Source organism: Pseudophryne corroboree, chromosome 3 (genome assembly GCF_028390025.1).
Source record: "Pseudophryne corroboree isolate aPseCor3 chromosome 3, aPseCor3.hap2, whole genome shotgun sequence".
NCBI classification, from domain to species: domain Eukaryota; kingdom Metazoa; phylum Chordata; class Amphibia; order Anura; family Myobatrachidae; genus Pseudophryne; species Pseudophryne corroboree.
In genome coordinates this window covers 737,626,106-737,646,292 of record NC_086446.1, presented here as the reverse complement: position 1 = coordinate 737,646,292, position 20,187 = coordinate 737,626,106, and the positions used below count along the sequence as shown (strand labels likewise).

Genomic DNA, 20,187 nt, shown 5'->3' with positions numbered 1-20,187 from the left:
ACGGACGCTCCTCGTACTTTCTTGTTTTTCTGCGACCGAAAGGACTGCATTTGATAATGTCGTGCTTTCTTAGGCTGTGGGGGAATATAAGGCAAAAGATCAGATTTACCAGCTATAGCTGTGGAGACCAGGACCGAGAGCTCTTCTCCACACAATTCCTCACCCTTGTAAGGTAAAACCTCCATATGCCTCTTTTAGTCGGCATCACCTGTCCATTGCATGTTCCACAGGACACGTCTAGCAGAAATCGACATAGCGTTGACTCTAGAACCCAGTAGACGAATGTCTCTTTGAGCATGTCTTATATATAAGACAGCATCTTTTATATATCCTAGGGTCAATAACATGGTATCCTTATCTAGGGTTTCAATCTCCGCTGATAAGGTATCTGTCCACGCTGCTACAGCGCTATAAACCCCTGCCGACACAATCGCCGGTCTGAGTAGTGTACCAGAATGTGTGTAAATGGACTTCAAAGTACTTTTCTGCATGCTATCTGCAGGATCCCTGAGGGTAGCTGTATCTTGGTATGTCAGCGCTACCTTTTGGGTAAACGTGTCAACGCCTTGTCCACCCTAGGGGAGGATTCCCATCGTATCCTGGCCCTAGCAGGGAAATGATACGCCATGAGAATTCTTTTGGGAAACTGCAGTTTCTTGTCTGGAGATTCCCGCTCTTTTTCACACAATTAATTTGGTTCATGAGAGGGGGGAAATGTTATCTCAGCTTTCTTCCCCTTAAACATGTGTACCCTTGTGTCAGGGATAGATGGGTCATCAGTGATATGCAAAACATCTTTTATTACAATAATCATATATTGAATACTTTTCTGCCAGTTTTGGCTGTAACTTTGCATCATCGTAGTCGACACTGGAGTCAGACTCCGTGTCGGTATCAGTGTGTATTATTTTGGATAGTGGGCGTTTTGAGACTCTGAAGGTACCTGCGACATAGGGACAGACATGGGTAGATTCCCTGTCTGTTCGCTAATCTTTTGTGCAATAAATTTACCTCAGCACTTAATTCCACATATCCAGTCAGGTGTCGGCGTTATCGACGGAGACACCACACACACACACATTTGCTCCATCTCCTCCTTAGAAGAGCCTTTTACCTCAGACATGTCGACACACACGTACCGACACACCACACACTCAGGGAATCCTCTTATCTGAAGACCGTTCCCCCACAAGGCCCTTTGGAGAGACAGAGAGAGAGTATGCCAGCACACACCCAGCGCTAATACCCCAGGAAAAACACACAATGTGTTTACCCAGTAGCGCTGTAATACTATTATTTGCTGCCAATTATGTGCTCCCCCCCTTCTTTAAAACCCTCTTTCACCGTGGATAAGCAGGGGAGAGTCCGGGGAGCTTCCTCTCAGCGCTGTGCTGTGGAGAAAATGGCGCTGGTGAGTGCTGAGGAAGAAGCCCCGCCCCCTCGGCGGCGGGCTTCTGTCCCGCTTAAATATAATAAAACTGGCGGGGGCTCTTTATATATACAGTGCCTAGCTGTATATATATCTCTTTTGCCAGAAATGAGGTTTATATTGCTGCCCAGGGCGCCCCCCCGCTCCCTGCACCCTTACAGTGACTGCCGTGTGTGGGAGCAATGGCGCACAGCTGCACTGCTGTGCGTTACCTCAGTGAAGATCATGAAGTCTTCTGCCGCCTCTGAAGTTTTCTTTTCTTCTCATACTCACCCGGCTTCTATCTTCCGGCTCTGTGAGGACGGCGGCGCGGCTCCGGGACGAACTCCAGGGTGAGACCTGTGTTCTGACTCCCTCTGGAGCTAATGGTGTCCAGTAGCCTAAGAAGCAGAGCCTTGAAACTCACAGAAGTAGGTCTGCTTCTCTCCCCTCAGTCCCTCGATGCAGGGAGTCTGTTGCCAGCAGGCTCCCTGAAAATAAAAAAACCTAACAAATATACTTTCTGTCAGAAAGCTCAGGAGAGCTCTCTGAAAAGCACCCAGTCTCCACTGGGCACAGTATCAAACTGAGGTCTGGAGGAGGGGCATAGAGGGAGGAGCCAGTGCACACCAGATCTAAAGTCTTTCTTAAAGTGCCCATGTCTCCTGCGGAGCCCGTCTATCCCCATGGTCCTTACGGAGTCCCCAGCATCCTCTAGGACGTAAGAGAAATCATCAATAATCAAAACCAGAAATCATTATTCCGACTCCAGTCTGAATTTGTGATTTCTGCCTCAAATTAATGTCATTTGTACAGCTTTCTATGATGTAAAGAGACATGCTTTCATGGGCTAGGTGTATAAACACCCCCACTTTCATTTCTAGTTTCTCCAGCACGCACCTTATACATAGACTATTCATGGAAATGACTTGGGGGGGTTATTCAGACTAGTTAGAAAACTAAAAAAGTTAGCAATTGGGCAAAACCATGTTGCACTGCCGGTGGGGCAGATGTAACGTGCAGAGAGATTTAGATTTGAGTGGGTTATATTGTTTCTGTGCAGGGTAAATACTGGCTGCTTTATTTTTCCACTGCAATTTAGATTTCAGTTTTAACACAACCCACCCAAATCTAACTCTCTCTGCACATGTTACATCTGCTCCCCCTCCAGCAGTCCAAAATGGTTTTGCCCAATTGATAACTTTTTTGATTTGCTAACAACTTTGAATGCCCCCCCCTCCCCCCCCCCCCCATTTAAAACAATTTGGTGTCATTTTGTGTTATTTCAACAGAAATGTATTAACGCAATCTTCCAGTGATTCCCACTGTTATAGACCTAGGGGGATATCCTGGCGCGAGTGGTGGCATATCTGGGCTTCTGATACTGCACCGAGTGCTGACTCCTGACAGCACCCGGTGCAGAGCTGACCAGTGCCTCCCCAGTCACATGACCGTTCTCCCGTCATGTGACCGACGCCGGGGTCAGAAGAGGGGGCAGCGGCGCTGCTCCGTCCTCCCCGCTGGGAGTCTCGACTGACTGCCGGCTCCCGGGCCTCAGCACATTCACTGCACACCCAGCCTGCTGCTGCTGCTACAGCAGGCATGAACACTACAGGTCGACGTGGCCTCTCAGCAATTTTGTTTAACAAATCCACGGAAACAGGCCGTTTTAGAGCGAAAACACAAAAGGTTTCACTGAACCTGTGTGTTTTTTCAGGAGAAAGGGCATTTTTTTTTTTTTTTTACAGACGATCTATTAGAATAGCCAGTAAAAAAAAAAAATCTGGGAAAAATCGCGAAAAACATCAGTTTTTCGCACTCGATGTTTTACCGTGGGTAATAGGCTATGGATGCTAATCTGTGGCTGCTGCTATCTATGGTGGCTTTTATTTTTCAAAGGTTTAAAAAAAAAAGATTTTCGGTCAATTTTGCTTTTAACTAACACTAATTAAAATCACTATTTCTGTGAATCGACCTTTAGTGGATGACCCCTGGATGCTGCTCTACAGTAGAATGCTGACGTACTTCTGCCACGTGAGAATGGTTATGTAACGGAAAGGAGTGCGGAACACAGGATCACAGACAGATGTAAGTGGGTGTTCTGCTGAATCCGCTATGTATAATTTTACCTCAGACTGTCTCTTATCACAAATGCAAACATAAGGCTCACGGGGGGATGGGAGCTCAGTCCAAGACTTTGGAATAAAACAAATTGTGTTTAGCGGTCATTTTGATGTCGGCTATCTTTAACATGAGAAACGTGCGCCTGGACTTTAATGTCTACAACCGGAAACGCCCATTGAATTTACATCTCTCTGAGTGCTGTTTCGGTCGGTGTCTTAGGGGTCTATTCATGAAGCAGTGAAAAGAGTGGAGAAGTGAGCCAGTGGAGAAGTTGACCATGGCAACCAATCAGCACTGAAGTAACATTTATAATTTACATACTGTACAGTTGTACGGAGCAGCTGATTGGTTGCCATGGGCAACTTCTCCACAGGCTCACCTTTCCACTCTTTTCACTGCTTCATGAATAGAGCGATAACCATCGGGACACGCGCTGTTCGACTGATGTATGCGCAGAATGAAAGCATCAGCCGCTTGCATGCGGCATCGGTACTGCGTGCACCTCTGGCTCAGGCCCCTTGTGTCACAAGTTTGCTGCACAGCAGATGCCGCCGTTTCCTTACCTGCATGAAGTACCCCGTCAGGAGAGATTTTTTTATGTTCAAGATGTTATCTTCAGAGCCAAAAGCCGGCTCTGACACCGGAAGTTCAATCCGCTTCATTATGTCCAGGAGTTCCCCCCGTATGACGCACCCCATTTCCAGAGCAACGTAGTTTAACAAGTGATCCTGACACCACCTCTCAATGTCGTCTGTACGAGATGATGTGGAAAGGAAGGGAATAGATAAAGAGATACATGTATTGTTAATTCAGCTTTAATAGATGGATTCACTATAGTCATAAAGGCATAAGAGTTACTTACAGCAACCGCACTTACAGAGAAAGGTTACCCCACACACCCCTTACAGTGACCGCGCTTACAGAGAAAGGTTACCCCACACACCCCTTACAGCAACCGCACTTACAGAGAAAGGTTACCCCACACGCCCCTTACAGTAACCGCGCTTACAGAGAAAGGTTACCCCACACACCCCTTACAGTAACCGCACTTACAGAGAAAGGTTACCCCACACGCCCCTTACAGTAACCGCGCTTACAGAGAAAGGTTACCCCGTGCACCCCTTACAGTAACCGCGCTTACATAGAAAGGTTACCCCACACACCCTTTACAGTAACAGCGCTTACAGAGAAAGGTTACCCCACACGCCCCTTACAGTAACCGCACTTACAGAGAAAGGTTACCCCACACACCCCTTACAGTAACCGCACTTACAGAGAAAGGTCACCCCACACACCCCTTACAGTAACAGCACTTAGAGAAAGGTCACCCCACACACCCCTTACAGTAATAGCGCTTACAGAGAAAGGTTACCCCACACACCCCTTACAGTAACCGCGCTTACAGAGAAAGGTTACCCCGTGCACCCCTTACAGTAACCGCGCTTACAGACAAAGGTTACCCCACACACCCCTTACAGTAACCGCACTTACAGAGAAAGGTTACCCCACACACCCCTTACAGTAACCGCACTTACAGAGAAAGGTTACCCCACACACCCCTTACAGTAACCGCGCTTACAGAGAAAGGTTACCCCACACACCCCTTACAGTAACAGCACTCACAGAGAAAGGTTACCCCACACACCCCTTACAGTAACCGCACTTACAGAGAAAGGTTACCCCACACACCCCTTACAGTAATAGCGCTTACAGAGAAAGGTTACCCCGTGCACCCCTTACTGTACCAGCGCTTACAGAGAAAGGTTACCCCGTGCACCCCTTACTGTAACAGCGCTTACAGATAAAGGTTACCCCACATACCCCTTACAGTAATAGCGCTTACAGATAAAGGTTACCCCACACACCCCTTACAGTAATAGCGCTTACAGAGAAAGGTTACCCCGTGCACCCCTTACTGTAACAGCGCTTACAGATAAAGGTTACCCCACACACCCCTTACAGTAACAGCACTAACAGAGAAAGGTTACCCCATGCACCCCATACAATAACAGAGATTACAGAGAAAGGTTACCCCGTGCACCCCTTACAGTAACAGCGCTTACAGATAAAGGTTACCCCACACGCCCCTTACAGTAACCGCACTTACAGAGAAAGGTCACCCCACACACCCCTTACAGTAACAGCACTTACAGAGAAAGGTCACCCCACACACCCCTTACAGTAATAGCGCTTACAGAGAAAGGTTACCCCACACACCCCTTACAGTAACCGCGCTTACAGAGAAAGGTTACCCCGTGCACCCCTTACAGTAACCGCGCTTACAGAGAAAGGTTACCCCACACACCCCTTACAGTAACCGCACTTACAGAGAAAGGTTACCCCACACACCCCTTACAGTAACCGCACTTACAGAGAAAGGTTACCCCACACACCCCTTACAGTAACCGCGCTTACAGAGAAAGGTTACCCCACACACCCCTTACAGTAACAGCACTCACAGAGAAAGGTTACCCCACACACCCCTTACAGTAACCGCACTTACAGAGAAAGGTTACCCCACACACCCCTTACAGTAATAGCGCTTACAGAGAAAGGTTACCCCGTGCACCCCTTACTGTACCAGCGCTTACAGAGAAAGGTTACCCCGTGCACCCCTTACTGTAACAGCGCTTACAGATAAAGGTTACCCCACATACCCCTTACAGTAATAGCGCTTACAGATAAAGGTTACCCCACACACCCCTTACAGTAATAGCGCTTACAGAGAAAGGTTACCCCGTGCACCCCTTACTGTAACAGCGCTTACAGATAAAGGTTACCCCACACACCCCTTACAGTAACAGCACTAACAGAGAAAGGTTACCCCATGCACCCCATACAATAACAGAGATTACAGAGAAAGGTTACCCCGTGCACCCCTTACAGTAACAGCGCTTACAGATAAAGGTTACCCCATACACCCCTTACAGTAACAGCGCTTACAGATAAAGGTTACCCCATACACCCCTTACAGTAACAGCACTAACAGAGAAAGGTTACCCCATGCACCCCATACAATAACAGAGATTACAGAGAAAGGTTACCCCGTGCACCCCTTACTGTACCAGAGCTTACAGAGAAAGGTTACCCCACACACCCCTTACAGTAATAGCGCTTACAGAGAAAGGTTACCCCACGCACCCCTTACAGTAATAGCGCTTACAGAGAAAGGTTACCCTGTGCACCCCTTACTGTAACAGCGCTTACAGATAAAGGTTACCCCACACACCCCTTACAGTAATAGCGCTTACAGAGAAAGGTTACCCCACACACCCCTTACAGTAACAGCGCTTACAGAGAAAGGTTACCCCACACAACCCTTACAGTAATAGCGCTTACAGATAAAGGTTACCCCACACACCCCTTACAGTACTAGCACTTACAGAGAAAGGTTACCCCGTGCACCCCTTACTGTAACAGCGCTTACAGATAAAGGTTACCCCACACACCCCTTACAGTAACAGAGATTACAGAGAAAGGTTACCCCACCACACCCCTTACAGTAACAGCGCTTACAGAGAAAGGTTACCCCACACACCCCTTACAGTAATAGCGCTTACAGATAAAGGTTACCCCACACACCCCTTACAGTACTAGCGCTTACAGAGAAAGGTTACCCCGTGCACCCCTTACTGTAACAGCGCTTACAGATAAAGGTTACCCCACACACCCCTTACAGTAACAGATTACAGAGAAAGGTTACCCCACCACACCCCTTACAGTAACAGCGCTTACAGAGAAAGGTTACCCCACACACCCCTTACAGTAATAGCGCTTACAGATAAAGGTTACCCCACACACCCCTTACAGTAACAGAGATTACAGAGAAAGGTAACCCCACACACCCCTTACAGTAACAGCGCTTACAGAGAAAGGTTACCCCACACACCCCTTACAGTAATAGCGCTTACAGATAAAGGTTACCCCACACACCCCTTACAGTACTAGCGCTTACAGAGAAAGGTTACCCCGTGCACCCCTTACTGTAACAGCGCTTACAGAGAAAGGTTACCCCACCACACCCCTTACAGTAACAGCGCTTACAGAGAAAGGTTACCCCGTGCACCCCTTACAGTAACAGCGCTTACAGAGAAAGGTTACCCCACACACCCCTTACAGTAACCGCACTTACAGAGAAAGGTTACCCCACACACCCCTTACAGTAACAGCGCTTACAGAGAAAGGTTACCCCACACACCCCTTACAGTAACAGCGCTTACAGAGAAAGGTTACCCCACACACCGCTTACAGTAACAGCGCTTACAGAGAAAGGTTACCCCACACACCCCTTACAGTAACCGCGCTTACAGAGAAAGGTTACCCCGCGCACCCCTTACAGCAGGCATGTCCAAACTGCGGCCCTCCAGCTGTTGAGAAACTACACATCCCAGCATGCCCTGATACAGCTTTAGCATTCTCCGACAGTAGAACTGTGTCAGAGCATGCTGGGATATGTAGTTTCACAACAGCTGGAGGGCCGCAGTTTGGACATGCCTGCCTTACAGTAACCGCGTTTACAGAGAAAGGTTACCCCACACACCCCTTACAGTAACAGCGCTTACAGAGAAAGGTTACCCCACACACCACTTACAGAACAGCACTTACAGAGAAAGGTTACCCCACAGACCCCTTACAGTACCAGCGCTTACAGAGAAAGGTTACCCCACACACCCCTTACAGTAACTGCGCTTACAGAGACAGGTTACCCCGTGCACCCCTTACAGTAACAGCGCTTACAGAGAAAGGTTACCCCACACACCCCTTACTGTACCAGCGCTTACAGAGAAAGGTTACCCTGTGCACCCCTTACAGTAACAGCGCTTACAGAGAAAGGTTACCCCGTGCACCCCTTACAGTAACCGCGCTTACAGAGAAAGGTTACCCCATGCACCCCTTACAGTAACCGTGCTTACAGAGAAAGGTTACCCCATGCACCCCTTACAGTAACCGTGCTTACAGAGAAAGGTTACCCCATGCACCCCTTACAGTAACCGTGCTTACAGAGAAAGGTTACCCCGCACACCCCTTACAGTAACCGCGCTTACAGAGAAAGGTTACCCCACGCACCCCTTACAGTAACCGCACTTACAGAGAACGGTTACCCCACGCACCCCTTACAGTAACAGCGCTTACAGAGAAAGGTTACCCCATGCACCCCTTACAGTAACTGCACTTACAGAGAAAGGTTACCCCACACACCCCTTACAGTAACAGCGCTTACAGAGAAAGGTTACCCCACACACCCCTTACAGTAACCGCGCTTACAGAGAAAGGTTACCCCACACACCCCTTACAGTAACAGCGCTTACAGAGAAAGGTTACCCCACACACCCCTTACAGTAACCGCGCTTACAGAGAAAGGTTACCCCGCGCACCCCTTACAGTAACCGCGTTTACAGAGAAAGGTTACCCCACACACCCCTTACAGTAACAGCGCTTACAGAGAAAGGTTACCCCACACGCCCCTTACAGTAACAGCGCTTACAGAGAAAGGTTACCCCACACACCCCTTACAGTAACAGAGATTACAGAGAAAGGTTACCCCGTGCACCCCTTACAGTAACTGCGCTTATAGAGAAAGGTCACCCCGCGCACCTCTTACAGTAACCGCGCTTACAGAGAAAGGTTACCCCACACACCCCTTACAGTAACAGCACTTACAGAGAAAGGTTACCCCATGCACCCCTTACAGTAACAGAGATTACAGAGAAAGGTTACCCCACACACCCCTTACAGTAACCGCGCTTACAGAGAAAGGTTACCCCATGCACCCCTTACAGTAACCGCACTTACAGGGAACGGTTACCCCACGCACCCCTTACAGTAACCGCACTTACAGAGAAAGGTTACCCCATGCACCCCTTACAGTAACCGCGCTTACAGAGAAAGGTTACCCCGTGCACCCCTTACCGTGACCACATTTACAGAGAAAGGTTACCCTGCGCGCCCCTTACAGTAACAGCACTTACAGGGAAAGGTTACCCCACACACCCCTTACTGTACCAGCGCTTACAGAGAAAGGTTACCCCATGCACCCCTTACAGTAACAGCGATTACAGAGAAAGCTTACCCCGTGCACCCCTTACAGTGACCACATTTACAGAGAAAGGTTACCCCGCGCGCCCCTTACAGTAACCGCACTTACAGAGAAAGGTTACCCCGTGCACCCCTTACAGTAACCGCGCTTACAGAGAAAGGTTACCCCGTGCACCCCTTACCGTGACCACATTTACAGAGAAAGGTTACCCTGAGCGCCCCTTACAGTAACAGCACTTACAGGGAAAGGTTACCCCACACACCCCTTACTGTACCAGCGCTTACAGAGAAAGGTTACCCCACACACCCCTTACTGTACCAGCGCTTACAGAGAAAGGTTACCCCGTGCACCCCTTACAGTAACAGCGATTACAGAGAAAGGTTACCCTGTGCACCCCTTACAGTAACAGCGCTTACAGAGAAAGGTTACCCCGTGCACCCCTTACAGTAACTGAACTTACAGAGAAAGGTTACCCCACACACCCCTTACAGTAACAGCACTTACAGAGAAAGGTTACTCCGTGCACCCCTTACCGTGACCACATTTACAGAGAAAGGTTACCCCACACACCCCTTACTGTACCAGCGCTTACAGAGAAAGTATATAACCAAAAATTTTTAGATATGTTCCTGCGCACTCACTTTGCTGCCCATAGTGGGGTCTTATCCTGGTGTGTCACCACACACACCAATGGGGTAATAATACAAAATGGGGGTTTGGAAGGGATCCCACTTGCGGCGCAAAGATATTTCAACGGTGTTATTATTTACCGTTGAACACACTCTTCGTCAGTTTCTCCGGGAATAGTCCATGTGGAGATTCAGTTCAATATGTGGATATGTGGAGAAAGCACAATGGGTATACAGAAGTTCAGTTTGTGTTCCCAAGCAATATGAAAAAATGATGAGGTGACTTCTGCCCGGATTCCTTCGACTATAGCTAATCAGGAAGTGCAGATGATATCCGTAAGGTTCACCACAGTGTGGATATAGTGTGTGCTTACTTTCATACACTTAAGACAACACTTATAAAGGTTTCTTTATAGATTCTGTGCGGGGCACTTCTTCTATTCAATTTTCATGCTTCAAACATTCAAACTAAAATTCATCTATGTGTGATGCTCACAGCAGGGCTTACTTCAAGAGACGCCGTTCTTTCATATAACGGTTTCTTTTTCTGCAAGCCCGTTTTGTCGTCCTCAGTCGTCCCGTATGTGCGTATTTTGCTCAATTTAAAGCAAAAAACACGAGGGAGTATATTAGGATTAATGTAAATTTATTACAAAATATCTTTAAAACAAATTCTGGCTATTATGCCACAACTGTATCAGCAAATCAAGATGTTTTACAACACAGCCCAACAGTGAAACAGATTGTAACCCAGGATATCTCACAGTGTAGCTAGTTTGCTGATTCGTGTGGTCCCCAGAACGTCACATGCTCCACCAACGCGTTTCTACTAATGAGTCTTTATCAAGGTGCATGTGAGTGGGATAACTTCCTATATTTATAGGGTGTGTGATGTGTAACCGCCCCTTCCTGGGTGGGATGCAATTAACCAATTAGGTCTTTAATTAGGTCCTTTTTTGCAGGTATGCTTATAGTGAGTAGAATGATAGTGCCTTTTAATAGTGCTGCCATCCTAATTGTAGGTTCCATGCTTTTAAATATAAGTGGAATCTATTAAACTGATGTGCGTTCCATGTTGTGTGGAACGCACTCAGCTTCCGCCGGACTTCCGGTGGTGGGGTCTCGGGCCGCCGCGCGTGTGGATCTTCCGCCGGATGTCGCGCTTCACTTCCGCCCTCTTGCGCTCCACTGTCTGTGGAGCGCATGACGCGACTGGAGTGCGCCGCACCTCCCGCCTTTCATTGGTCACCATGACAGTAGTGTGTATATGCGTTCCAAATCATCCGGAACGCATGGCACTTGTGGTGACGTAACGGCCCGGGACTCTGATATCTGATGCTAAAAGTGCAATCTATAACGTTAAAATGGTACATGAGATAGTGACCTGGTGAGGGATAATAGGATGTGGAGAGGATAAAGATGTTCACATTACATACCGATCTATACATGCAATATGCTAATATCAAAATGCTTATGATGAAACAAGAGGAATAACTAATATTAAAAATTAGAAGTACTTAGTGTAAACAAGTGTAGCTCTCTGTCTTGGAACAATGGTATACAGGACAGCCAGCTTACCCTATACCTCTTTTTCCTCTTACTGTTTTTTTATTTTTGTTTTATATTTAATTATATATAATCTCTTCCTTAGGGGGGTGAGTATGAGATTTAAAAGGCTAGAAGAAAAAAATATTTTGGCATGGAAAGCTACATAAGGGGAAAAAAGTAAATGTGTAAGTCTGTGTCCGTGCTTAAAGAAGATAAGTTGTCTCTTTAGATGGTATATATTTCCCAAAGTAATGATATCTTCATAGGAACCATTTGGTCTTAAAATCCAGGTTTAGACCTACTGGGTGCAAAGTGCCCATCTCAAATATACTTCGCATTTCTTTTTTTGCCAGTTCTTCCTCCATATTATCCTTTCTCCAATTTCTTTGTATAGTGTGAATCCCACAGAAGGAGACAAGGTCTGAGAGCTGGCATTGATGTACATCTTTAAAGTGGGCTGATACTCCGTGGGTGGTGACGCCTTTTTTGATGTTACGAACTTGTTCCGCCATACGATCCTTTAATTTCCTTGTAGTTCTTCCGACATATTGTTTCCTACAGGAACAAGTTATGAGGTATACTACATGATTGCTGTTGCACGTAATAAACTGTTGAATCTGTTTGGTTTTTTGAGTTGTAGTGGAGGTGTATTCTGTGATCTTTGATACTGGACTCTTGCAATTCCTGCACATACTGCAGGTACCACATCTGTGGAAACCCTTGGTCCTGGTGGTTGTGTTCTTTTTCAAGTTGTCCGCCCTTCTGTAAATGAACCTCGGTTTTTCTTTCAGGGTTCCCTTAAGTGCTGGATCACGCAAAAGGATACCCCAGTGCTTCTTAATAATGGACTCCATCTGTTTATGTTGACTGTTAAATTTGGTAATGAATGGTACCCCAAAATCTTCAGATTGAGTATCTATTTTATTTCTGGAATGTAGAAGATCCTCTCTGTTGCCCGTCTTGTACTCCTAAAGGGGGATGTCGATCATCTTGGTTGAGTATCCCTTTGCCGTAAACTGTTCCTTAAGTTTGGCACTTTGTATGTTGTAGTCTTCAAATTTAATACAATTCTTCCTTATGCGATGAAATTGGCTTTTAGGTACCGATGTAAGCCAGTTGGTGTGATGATTGCTGTTGGAGGGTATGAAAGAGTTGCAGTCCGTAGGTTTGGTGTAGGTTCGGGTATATATATTACCTTCTTCCACGAAAATCTCCAAATCAAGGAAGTGTACAGATGTGGTACTGATATCGTAGGTAAGTGCAATGTTTTTTTCATTGTCATTCAGAAATTGTCAGAACTCGTATAATAGTGAGTCAGTGCCTTGCCATATGAAAAAAATGTCATCTATATATCGGACCCAGGTGACCAGGTTCGCCCCTTCGCCACCCCAACAGTCCATGACCTCCTGTTCCCATTTGGCCATGAATAAATTGGCATAGCTCGGGGCGAACCTGGTACCCATGGCCGTACCATTCTGTTGTAGGTAATATGAATCCTGATAAAAAAAGAAGTTATTCTTGAGAATAAGTTCTATTCCTTCCAAAAGGAAATCCTGGAAGGTATTTAGATGCGTCTCCCTGGATACGAAATGTGACACTGATTCTAGACCATCTTTATGGTTAATGATGGTGTAGAGGGATGACACATCCGCTGTCACCAAATGGAATCCTGTTTCCCACTTGATGGTTTCTAGTTTCTTTATTACGTCCGTGGAGTCTTTTAAGTAGGAGGGTGTCTTTATTACCACTGGTTGCAAAAGATGATCGATGAATTGTGATAAGTTGGACGTGAGGGATTCAGTGCCTGCCACTATCGGTCTCCCCGGAGGCTTCTCCCGATTTTTGTGTATTTTTGGTAAAATGTAGAAAACTGGTATAGATGGGTTCTGAATCAACATGAACTTGTAGTTTTTATCTGTAATGGTGTTTTGATGTTTGTATTTGTCCAAAAAGGTGATGAGTTTCTTCTTAATCTGTTCGGATGGGTTCCCTCTGAGTTTTTTATAAGTTTGTTCGTCCCTCAGTTGTCTCAGGACTTCTTCCTCATAGTCTTTCATATCTAAAATGACTATGCCACCCCCTTTGTCCGCAGGTTTTATTACGATGGAGGATTGTTCCTTCAGATTTTTCAGTGCCTCCCTCTCCTTCTTGTTTAGGTTCCTAGATTCATTACTCCAGGGGAACTCGTGCTCTAGATCTTCCTTAACAGCTTTTTCGAACGTTTCGATGAAGCATCCTTTTTTGTGTTGAGGATAGAAAACGGATTTGGGTTTGAAGATGTTCTGTTCCTCTTCTTCTTGCACTGGTTGATCCTTAAAAAACTTTTTCAGAGTGAGTTTACGTATGAACCTTTGTAGGTCTACGTACAGTTCAAAGTTGTCCATTTTAGATGATGGGGCAAACTTGAGACCTCTTGTTAGAACCCTTTCCTCCATCTCCGTGAGGTGGTGATTGCTGAGGTTGAAGATTTTCACATATCCCAACTCATTCCTCTCATCCTTTTTAGAGGGAGTGGTGGAGTTATCCTTCGTGGTGGACCCTTCTAGTTCCAAACTGGTTCCTTTCCTCTTTTTTCTCCTGTTTTTTTCTTTTCCTAGTTCTTTTCTGTAGTGTTGATCTTTGATTTCCATTTTTTCTCCCGCCACGTTTCCCTCTTCTAGTTTTTGTGGCGGGTTTTATCCTAAAAAAACTTCCCCTTCATCGTCTTCAAACTGACGGTAGGGTTTATTGTTGTAGGCTCTCCGTTTTCCTGCATAGGTAGGTTCCCTTGGATTCTCTTCCTGGAAATGATTGTTGCTAGTTGTTCTCCTCTGTTGGTATCCCTCTTTCCACGATCTTCTTCTTTCCATTCTATATCTGCTCCTTGGGATGTCTGGGGATCTCTCTCTCCATGATCTTCTTCTTTCTTCTCTACGGAGATTCCCACTGTAGGGTGCCCGACCTTTCCATTGGTGTTGGTACAGCCTTGTGTCAGCCGTTCCTCTTTTTCCTCCTCGAGATTCCCTATTGAGTTTTGGTGAAAAGTCCTCTGTGAACCTTACTTTGTTTTCAACGGTCCTTGGTGTTGTTCTTTGGAGTCCGAAGAAATTTCTCTCCTTTCTGGTGATTTGATGTTGTTTTCCTTCCTTAAAATCGTTTACATCACGTTGATATTTCTTCTTCTTCTTTTGCATTAATTCCTTTTCATTGTGTCTTACTTTATCCACAATATCCTGTTCAAACTCCTTATAGTCTGGGAGATCTTTAAAAGGCTCTACCAATGATTTCAGGGAGTCAATTTCGCTATCTAGATCTTTAAGTTCCTTAGTTTTTTCTCTTACTATCAGTCTCATAAGGGAGAGAGAGCATGAATCTAGGATTCTCATCCATTCCACTTCGAATGGTGAGGATCTGTTTTGAAAAGAGGGTAATTTATCTATTCTTAAACCTCTGGGAATTATTTCCTCCGCAATGTACCTTTCTAAGGAGATCACTTCCCACCATATTTTCCCTTCTTTTAATAAAGCATGTTGTAGTTTTTCCATCATGCCTTCTAGATCTCCATCTACACAATGGGTGGAGTCTGCATGATCTAAAAAAATCTCCTCTAACTTCTCCCTTCTTACATCTCTGTGTGAGAACATATTCTGGGTGCGGCTGGAAAATATCTAGGGTGAAAGAATACGTATATAACCAAATTTTTTTAGATATGTTCCTGCGCACTCACTTTGCTGCCTATAGTGGGGTCTTATCCTGGTGTGTCACCACACACACCAATGGGGTAATAATACAAAATGGGGGTTTGGAAGGGATCCCACTTGCGGCGCAAAGCTATTTCAACGGTGTTATTATTTACCGTTGAACACACTCTTCGTCAGTTTCTCCGGGAATAGTCCATCAAATTAACAGAGAATTGCAAGAGTCCAGTATCAAAGATCACAGAATACACCTCCACTACAACTAAAAAAACCAAACAGATTCAACAGTTTATTACGTGCAACAGCAATCATGTAGTATACCTCATAACTTGTTCCTGTAGGAAACAATATGTCGGAAGAACTACAAGGAAATTAAAGGATCGTATGGCGGAACACGTTCGTAACATCAAAAAAGGTGTCACCACCCACGGAGTATCAGCCCACTTTAAAGATGTACATCAATGCCAGCTCTCAGACCTTGTCTCCTTCTGTGGGATTCACACTATACAAAGAAATTGGAGAAAGGATAATATGGAGGAAGAACTGGCAAAAAAAGAAATGCGAAGTATATTTGAGATGGGCACTTTGCACCCAGTAGGTCTAAACCTGGATTTTGAGACCAAATGGTTCCTATGAAGATATCATTACTTTGGGAAATATATACCATCTAAAGAGACAACTTATCTTCTTTAAGCACGGACACAGACTTACACATTTACTTTTTTCCCCTTATGTAGCTTTCCATGCCAAAATATTTTTTTCTTCTAGCCTTTTAAATCTCATACTCACCCCCCTAAGGAAGAGATTATATATAATTAAATATAAAACAAAAATAAAAAAGCAGTAAGAGGAAAAAGAGGTATAGGGTAAGCTGGCTGTCCTGTATACCATTGTTCCAAGACAGAGAGCTACACTTGTTTACACTAAGTACTTCTAATTTTTAATATTAGTTATTCCTCTTGTTTCATCATAAGCATTTTGATATTAGCATATTGCATGTATAGATCAGTATGTAATCTTTATCCTCTCCACATCCTATTATCCCTCACCAGGTCACTATCTCATGTACCATTTTAACGTTATAGATTGCACTTTTAGCATCAGATATCAGAGTCCCGGGCCGTTACGTCACCACAAGTGCCATGCGTTCCGGATGATTTGGAACGCATATACACACTACTGTCATGGTGACCAATGAAAGGCGGGAGGTGCGGCGCACTCCAGTCGCGTCATGCGCTCCACAGACAGTGGAGCGCAAGAGGGCGGAAGTGAAGCGCGACATCCGGCGGAAGATCCACACGCGCGGCGGCCCGAGACCCCACCACCGGAAGTCCGGCGGATGCTGAGTGCGTTCCACACAACATGGAACGCACATCAGTTTAATAGATTCCACTTATATTTAAAAGCATGGAACCTACAATTAGGATGGCAGCACTATTAAAAGGCACTATCATTCTACTCACTATAAGCATACCTGCAAAAAAGGACCTAATTAAAGACCTAATTGGTTAATTGCATCCCACCCAGGAAGGGGCGGTTACACATCACACACCCTATAAATATAGGAAGTTATCCCACTCACATGCACCTTGATAAAGACTCATTAGTAGAAACGCGTTGGTGGACATATGACGTTCTGGGGACCACACGAATCAGCAAACTAGCTACACGGTGAGATATCCTGGGTTACAATCTGTTTCACTGTTGGGCTGTGTTGTAAAACATCTTGATTTGCTGATACAGTTGTGGCATAATAGCCAGAATTTGTTTTAAAGATATTTTGTAATAAATTTACATTAATCCTAATATACTCCCTTCGTGTTTTTTGCTTTAAATTGAGCAAAATACGCACATACGGGACGACTAAGGACGACAAACGGGCTTGCAGAAAAAGAAACCGTTATATGAAAGAACGGCGTCTCTTGAAGTAAGCCCTGCTGTGAGCATCACACATAGATGAATTTTAGTTTGAATGTTTGAAGCATGAAAATTGAATAGAAGAAGTGCCCCGCACAGAATCTATAAAGAAACCTTTATAAGTGTTGTCTTAAGTGTATGAAAGTAAGCACACATGTGAGGAGCACTTGTACTATGGCCCTCATTCCGAGTTGATCGGTCGCAAGGCGAATTTAGCAGAGTTACACACGCTAAGCCGCCGCCTACTGGGAGTGAATCTTAGCTTCTTAAAATTGCGACCGATGTATTCGCAATATTGCGATTACTAACTACTTAGCAGTTTCTGAGTAGCTCCAGACTTACTCTGCCTGTGCGATCATTTCAGTGCTTGTCGTTCCTGGTTGACGTCACAAACACACCCAGCGTTCGCCCAGGCACTCCCACCGTTTCTCCGGCCACTCCTGCGTTTTTTCCGGAAACGGTAGCGTTTTCAGCCACACGCCCCTGAAACGCCGTGTTTCCGCCCAGTAACACCCATTTCCTGTCAATCACATTACGATCGCCGGAGCGAAGAAAAAGCCGTGAGTAAAAATACTTTCTTCATAGTAAAGTTACTTGGCGCAGTCGCAGTGCGAACTTTGCGCATGCGTACTAAGCGGATTTTCACTGCGATGCGATGAAAAAGAACGAGCGAACAACTCGGAATGAGGGCCTATATCCACACTGTGGTGAACCTTACGGATATCATCTGCACATCCTGATTAGTAATAGTCGAAGGAATCCGGGCAGAAGTCACCTCATCATTTTTTCATATTGCTTGGGAACACAAACTGAACTTCTGTATACCCATTGTGCTTTCTCCACATATCCACATATTGAACTGAATCTCCACATGGACTATTCTCTTAATTTGATGGACTATTCCCGGAGAAACTGACGAAGAGTGTGTTCAACGGTAAATAATAACACCGCTTACAGAGAAAGGTTACCCCGTGCACCCCTTACAGTAACAGCGATTACAGAGAAAGGTTACCCTGTGCACCCCTTACAGTAACAGCGCTTACAGAGAAAGGTTACCCTGTGCACCCCTTACAGTAACAGCGCTTACAGAGAAAGGTTACCCTGTGCACCCCTTACAGTAACAGCGCTTACAGAGAAAGGTTACCCTGTGCACCCCTTACAGTAACAGCGCTTACAGAGAAAGGTTACCCTGTGCACCCCTTACAGTAACAGCGCTTACAGAGAAAGGTTACCCCACACACCCCTTACTGTACCAGCGCTTACAAAGAAAGGTTACCCTGTGCACCCCTTACAGTAACAGCGCTTACAGAGAAAGGTTACCCCACACACCCCTTACTGTACCAGCGCTTACAAAGAAAGGTTACCCCGTGCACCCCTTACAGCAACAGCGCTTACAGAGAAAGGTTACCCCACACACCCCTTACTGTACCAGCGCTTACAGAGAAAGGTTACCCTGTGCACCCCTTACAGTAACAGCGCTTACAGAGAAAGGTTACCCCACACACCCCTTACTGTACCAGCGCTTACAGAGAAAGGTTACCCCGTGCACCCCTTACAGTAACAGCGATTACAGAGAAAGGTTACCCCGTGCACCCCTTACAGTGACCACATTTACAGAGAAAGGTTACCCCACACACCCCTTACAGTAACCGCACTTACAGAGAAAGGTTACCCCACACACCCCTTACAGTAACCGCACTTACAGAGAAAGGTTACCCCACACACCCCTTACAGTAACCGCACTTACAGAGAAAGGTTACCCCACACACCCCTTACAGTAACCGCACTTACAGAGAAAGGTTACCCCGTGCACCCCTTACAGTAACCGCGCTTACAGAGTAAGGTTACCCTGTGCACTCCTTACAGTAACAGAGATTACAGAGAAAGGTTACCCCACACACCCCTTACTGTACCAGCGCTTACAGAGAAAGGTTACCCCGTGCACCCCTTACAGTAACAGCGCTTACAGAGAAAGGTTACCCCACACACCCCTTACAGTAACTGCGCTTACAGAGAAAGGTTACCCCGTGCACCCCTTACAGTAACAGCGCTTACAGAGAAAGGTTACCCTGTGCACCCCTTACAGTAACAGCGCTTACAGAGAAAGGTTACCCCACACACCCCTTACTGTACCAGCGCTTACAGAGAAAGGTTACCCTGTGCACCCCTTACAGTAACAGCGCTTACAGAGAAAGGTTACCCCGCACACCCCTTACTGTAACCGCGCTTACAGAGAAAGGTTACCCCGCACACCCCTTACTGTAACCGTGCTTACAGAGAAAGGTTACCCCGTGCACCCCTTACCGTGACCACATTTACAGAGAAAGGTTACCCCGTGCACCCCTTACCGTGACCACATTTACAGAGAAAGGTTACCCCACACACCCCATACTGTACCAGCGCTTACAGAGAAAGGTTACCCTGTGCACCCCTTACAGTAACAGCGCTTACAGAGAAAGGTTACCCTGTGCACCCCTTACAGTAACAGCGCTTACAGAGAAAGGTTACCCTGTGCACCCCTTACAGTAACAGCGCTTACAGAGAAAGGTTACCCCACACACCCCTTACTGTACCAGCGCTTACAAAGAAAGGTTACCCCGTGCACCCCTTACAGCAACAGCGCTTACAGAGAAAGGTTACCCCACACACCCCTTACTGTACCAGCGCTTACAGAGAAAGGTTACCCTGTGCACCCCTTACAGTAACAGCGCTTACAGAGAAAGGTTACCCCACACACCCCTTACTGTACCAGCGCTTACAGAGAAAGGTTACCCCGTGCACCCCTTACAGTAACAGCGATTACAGAGAAAGGTTACCCCATGCACCCCTTACAGTGACCACATTTAC

General features: G+C 46.0%; 1 protein-coding gene across 5 annotated transcripts in view; it reads right to left on the bottom strand.

The window, feature by feature from the left end:
• DHX32 (DEAH-box helicase 32 (putative)) overlaps nucleotides 1-20,187 on the bottom strand; it is a 251,606-nt gene that overhangs the window by 8,960 nt on the left and 222,459 nt on the right. For all 5 annotated transcript variants that reach the window (XM_063962228.1, XM_063962230.1, XM_063962229.1 and 2 more), the window contains exon 10: nucleotides 4,096-4,283. In XM_063962228.1, coding sequence (XP_063818298.1) covers nucleotides 4,096-4,283 — 188 coding nt within the window. The remainder of the gene's footprint in view (nucleotides 1-4,095; nucleotides 4,284-20,187) is intronic.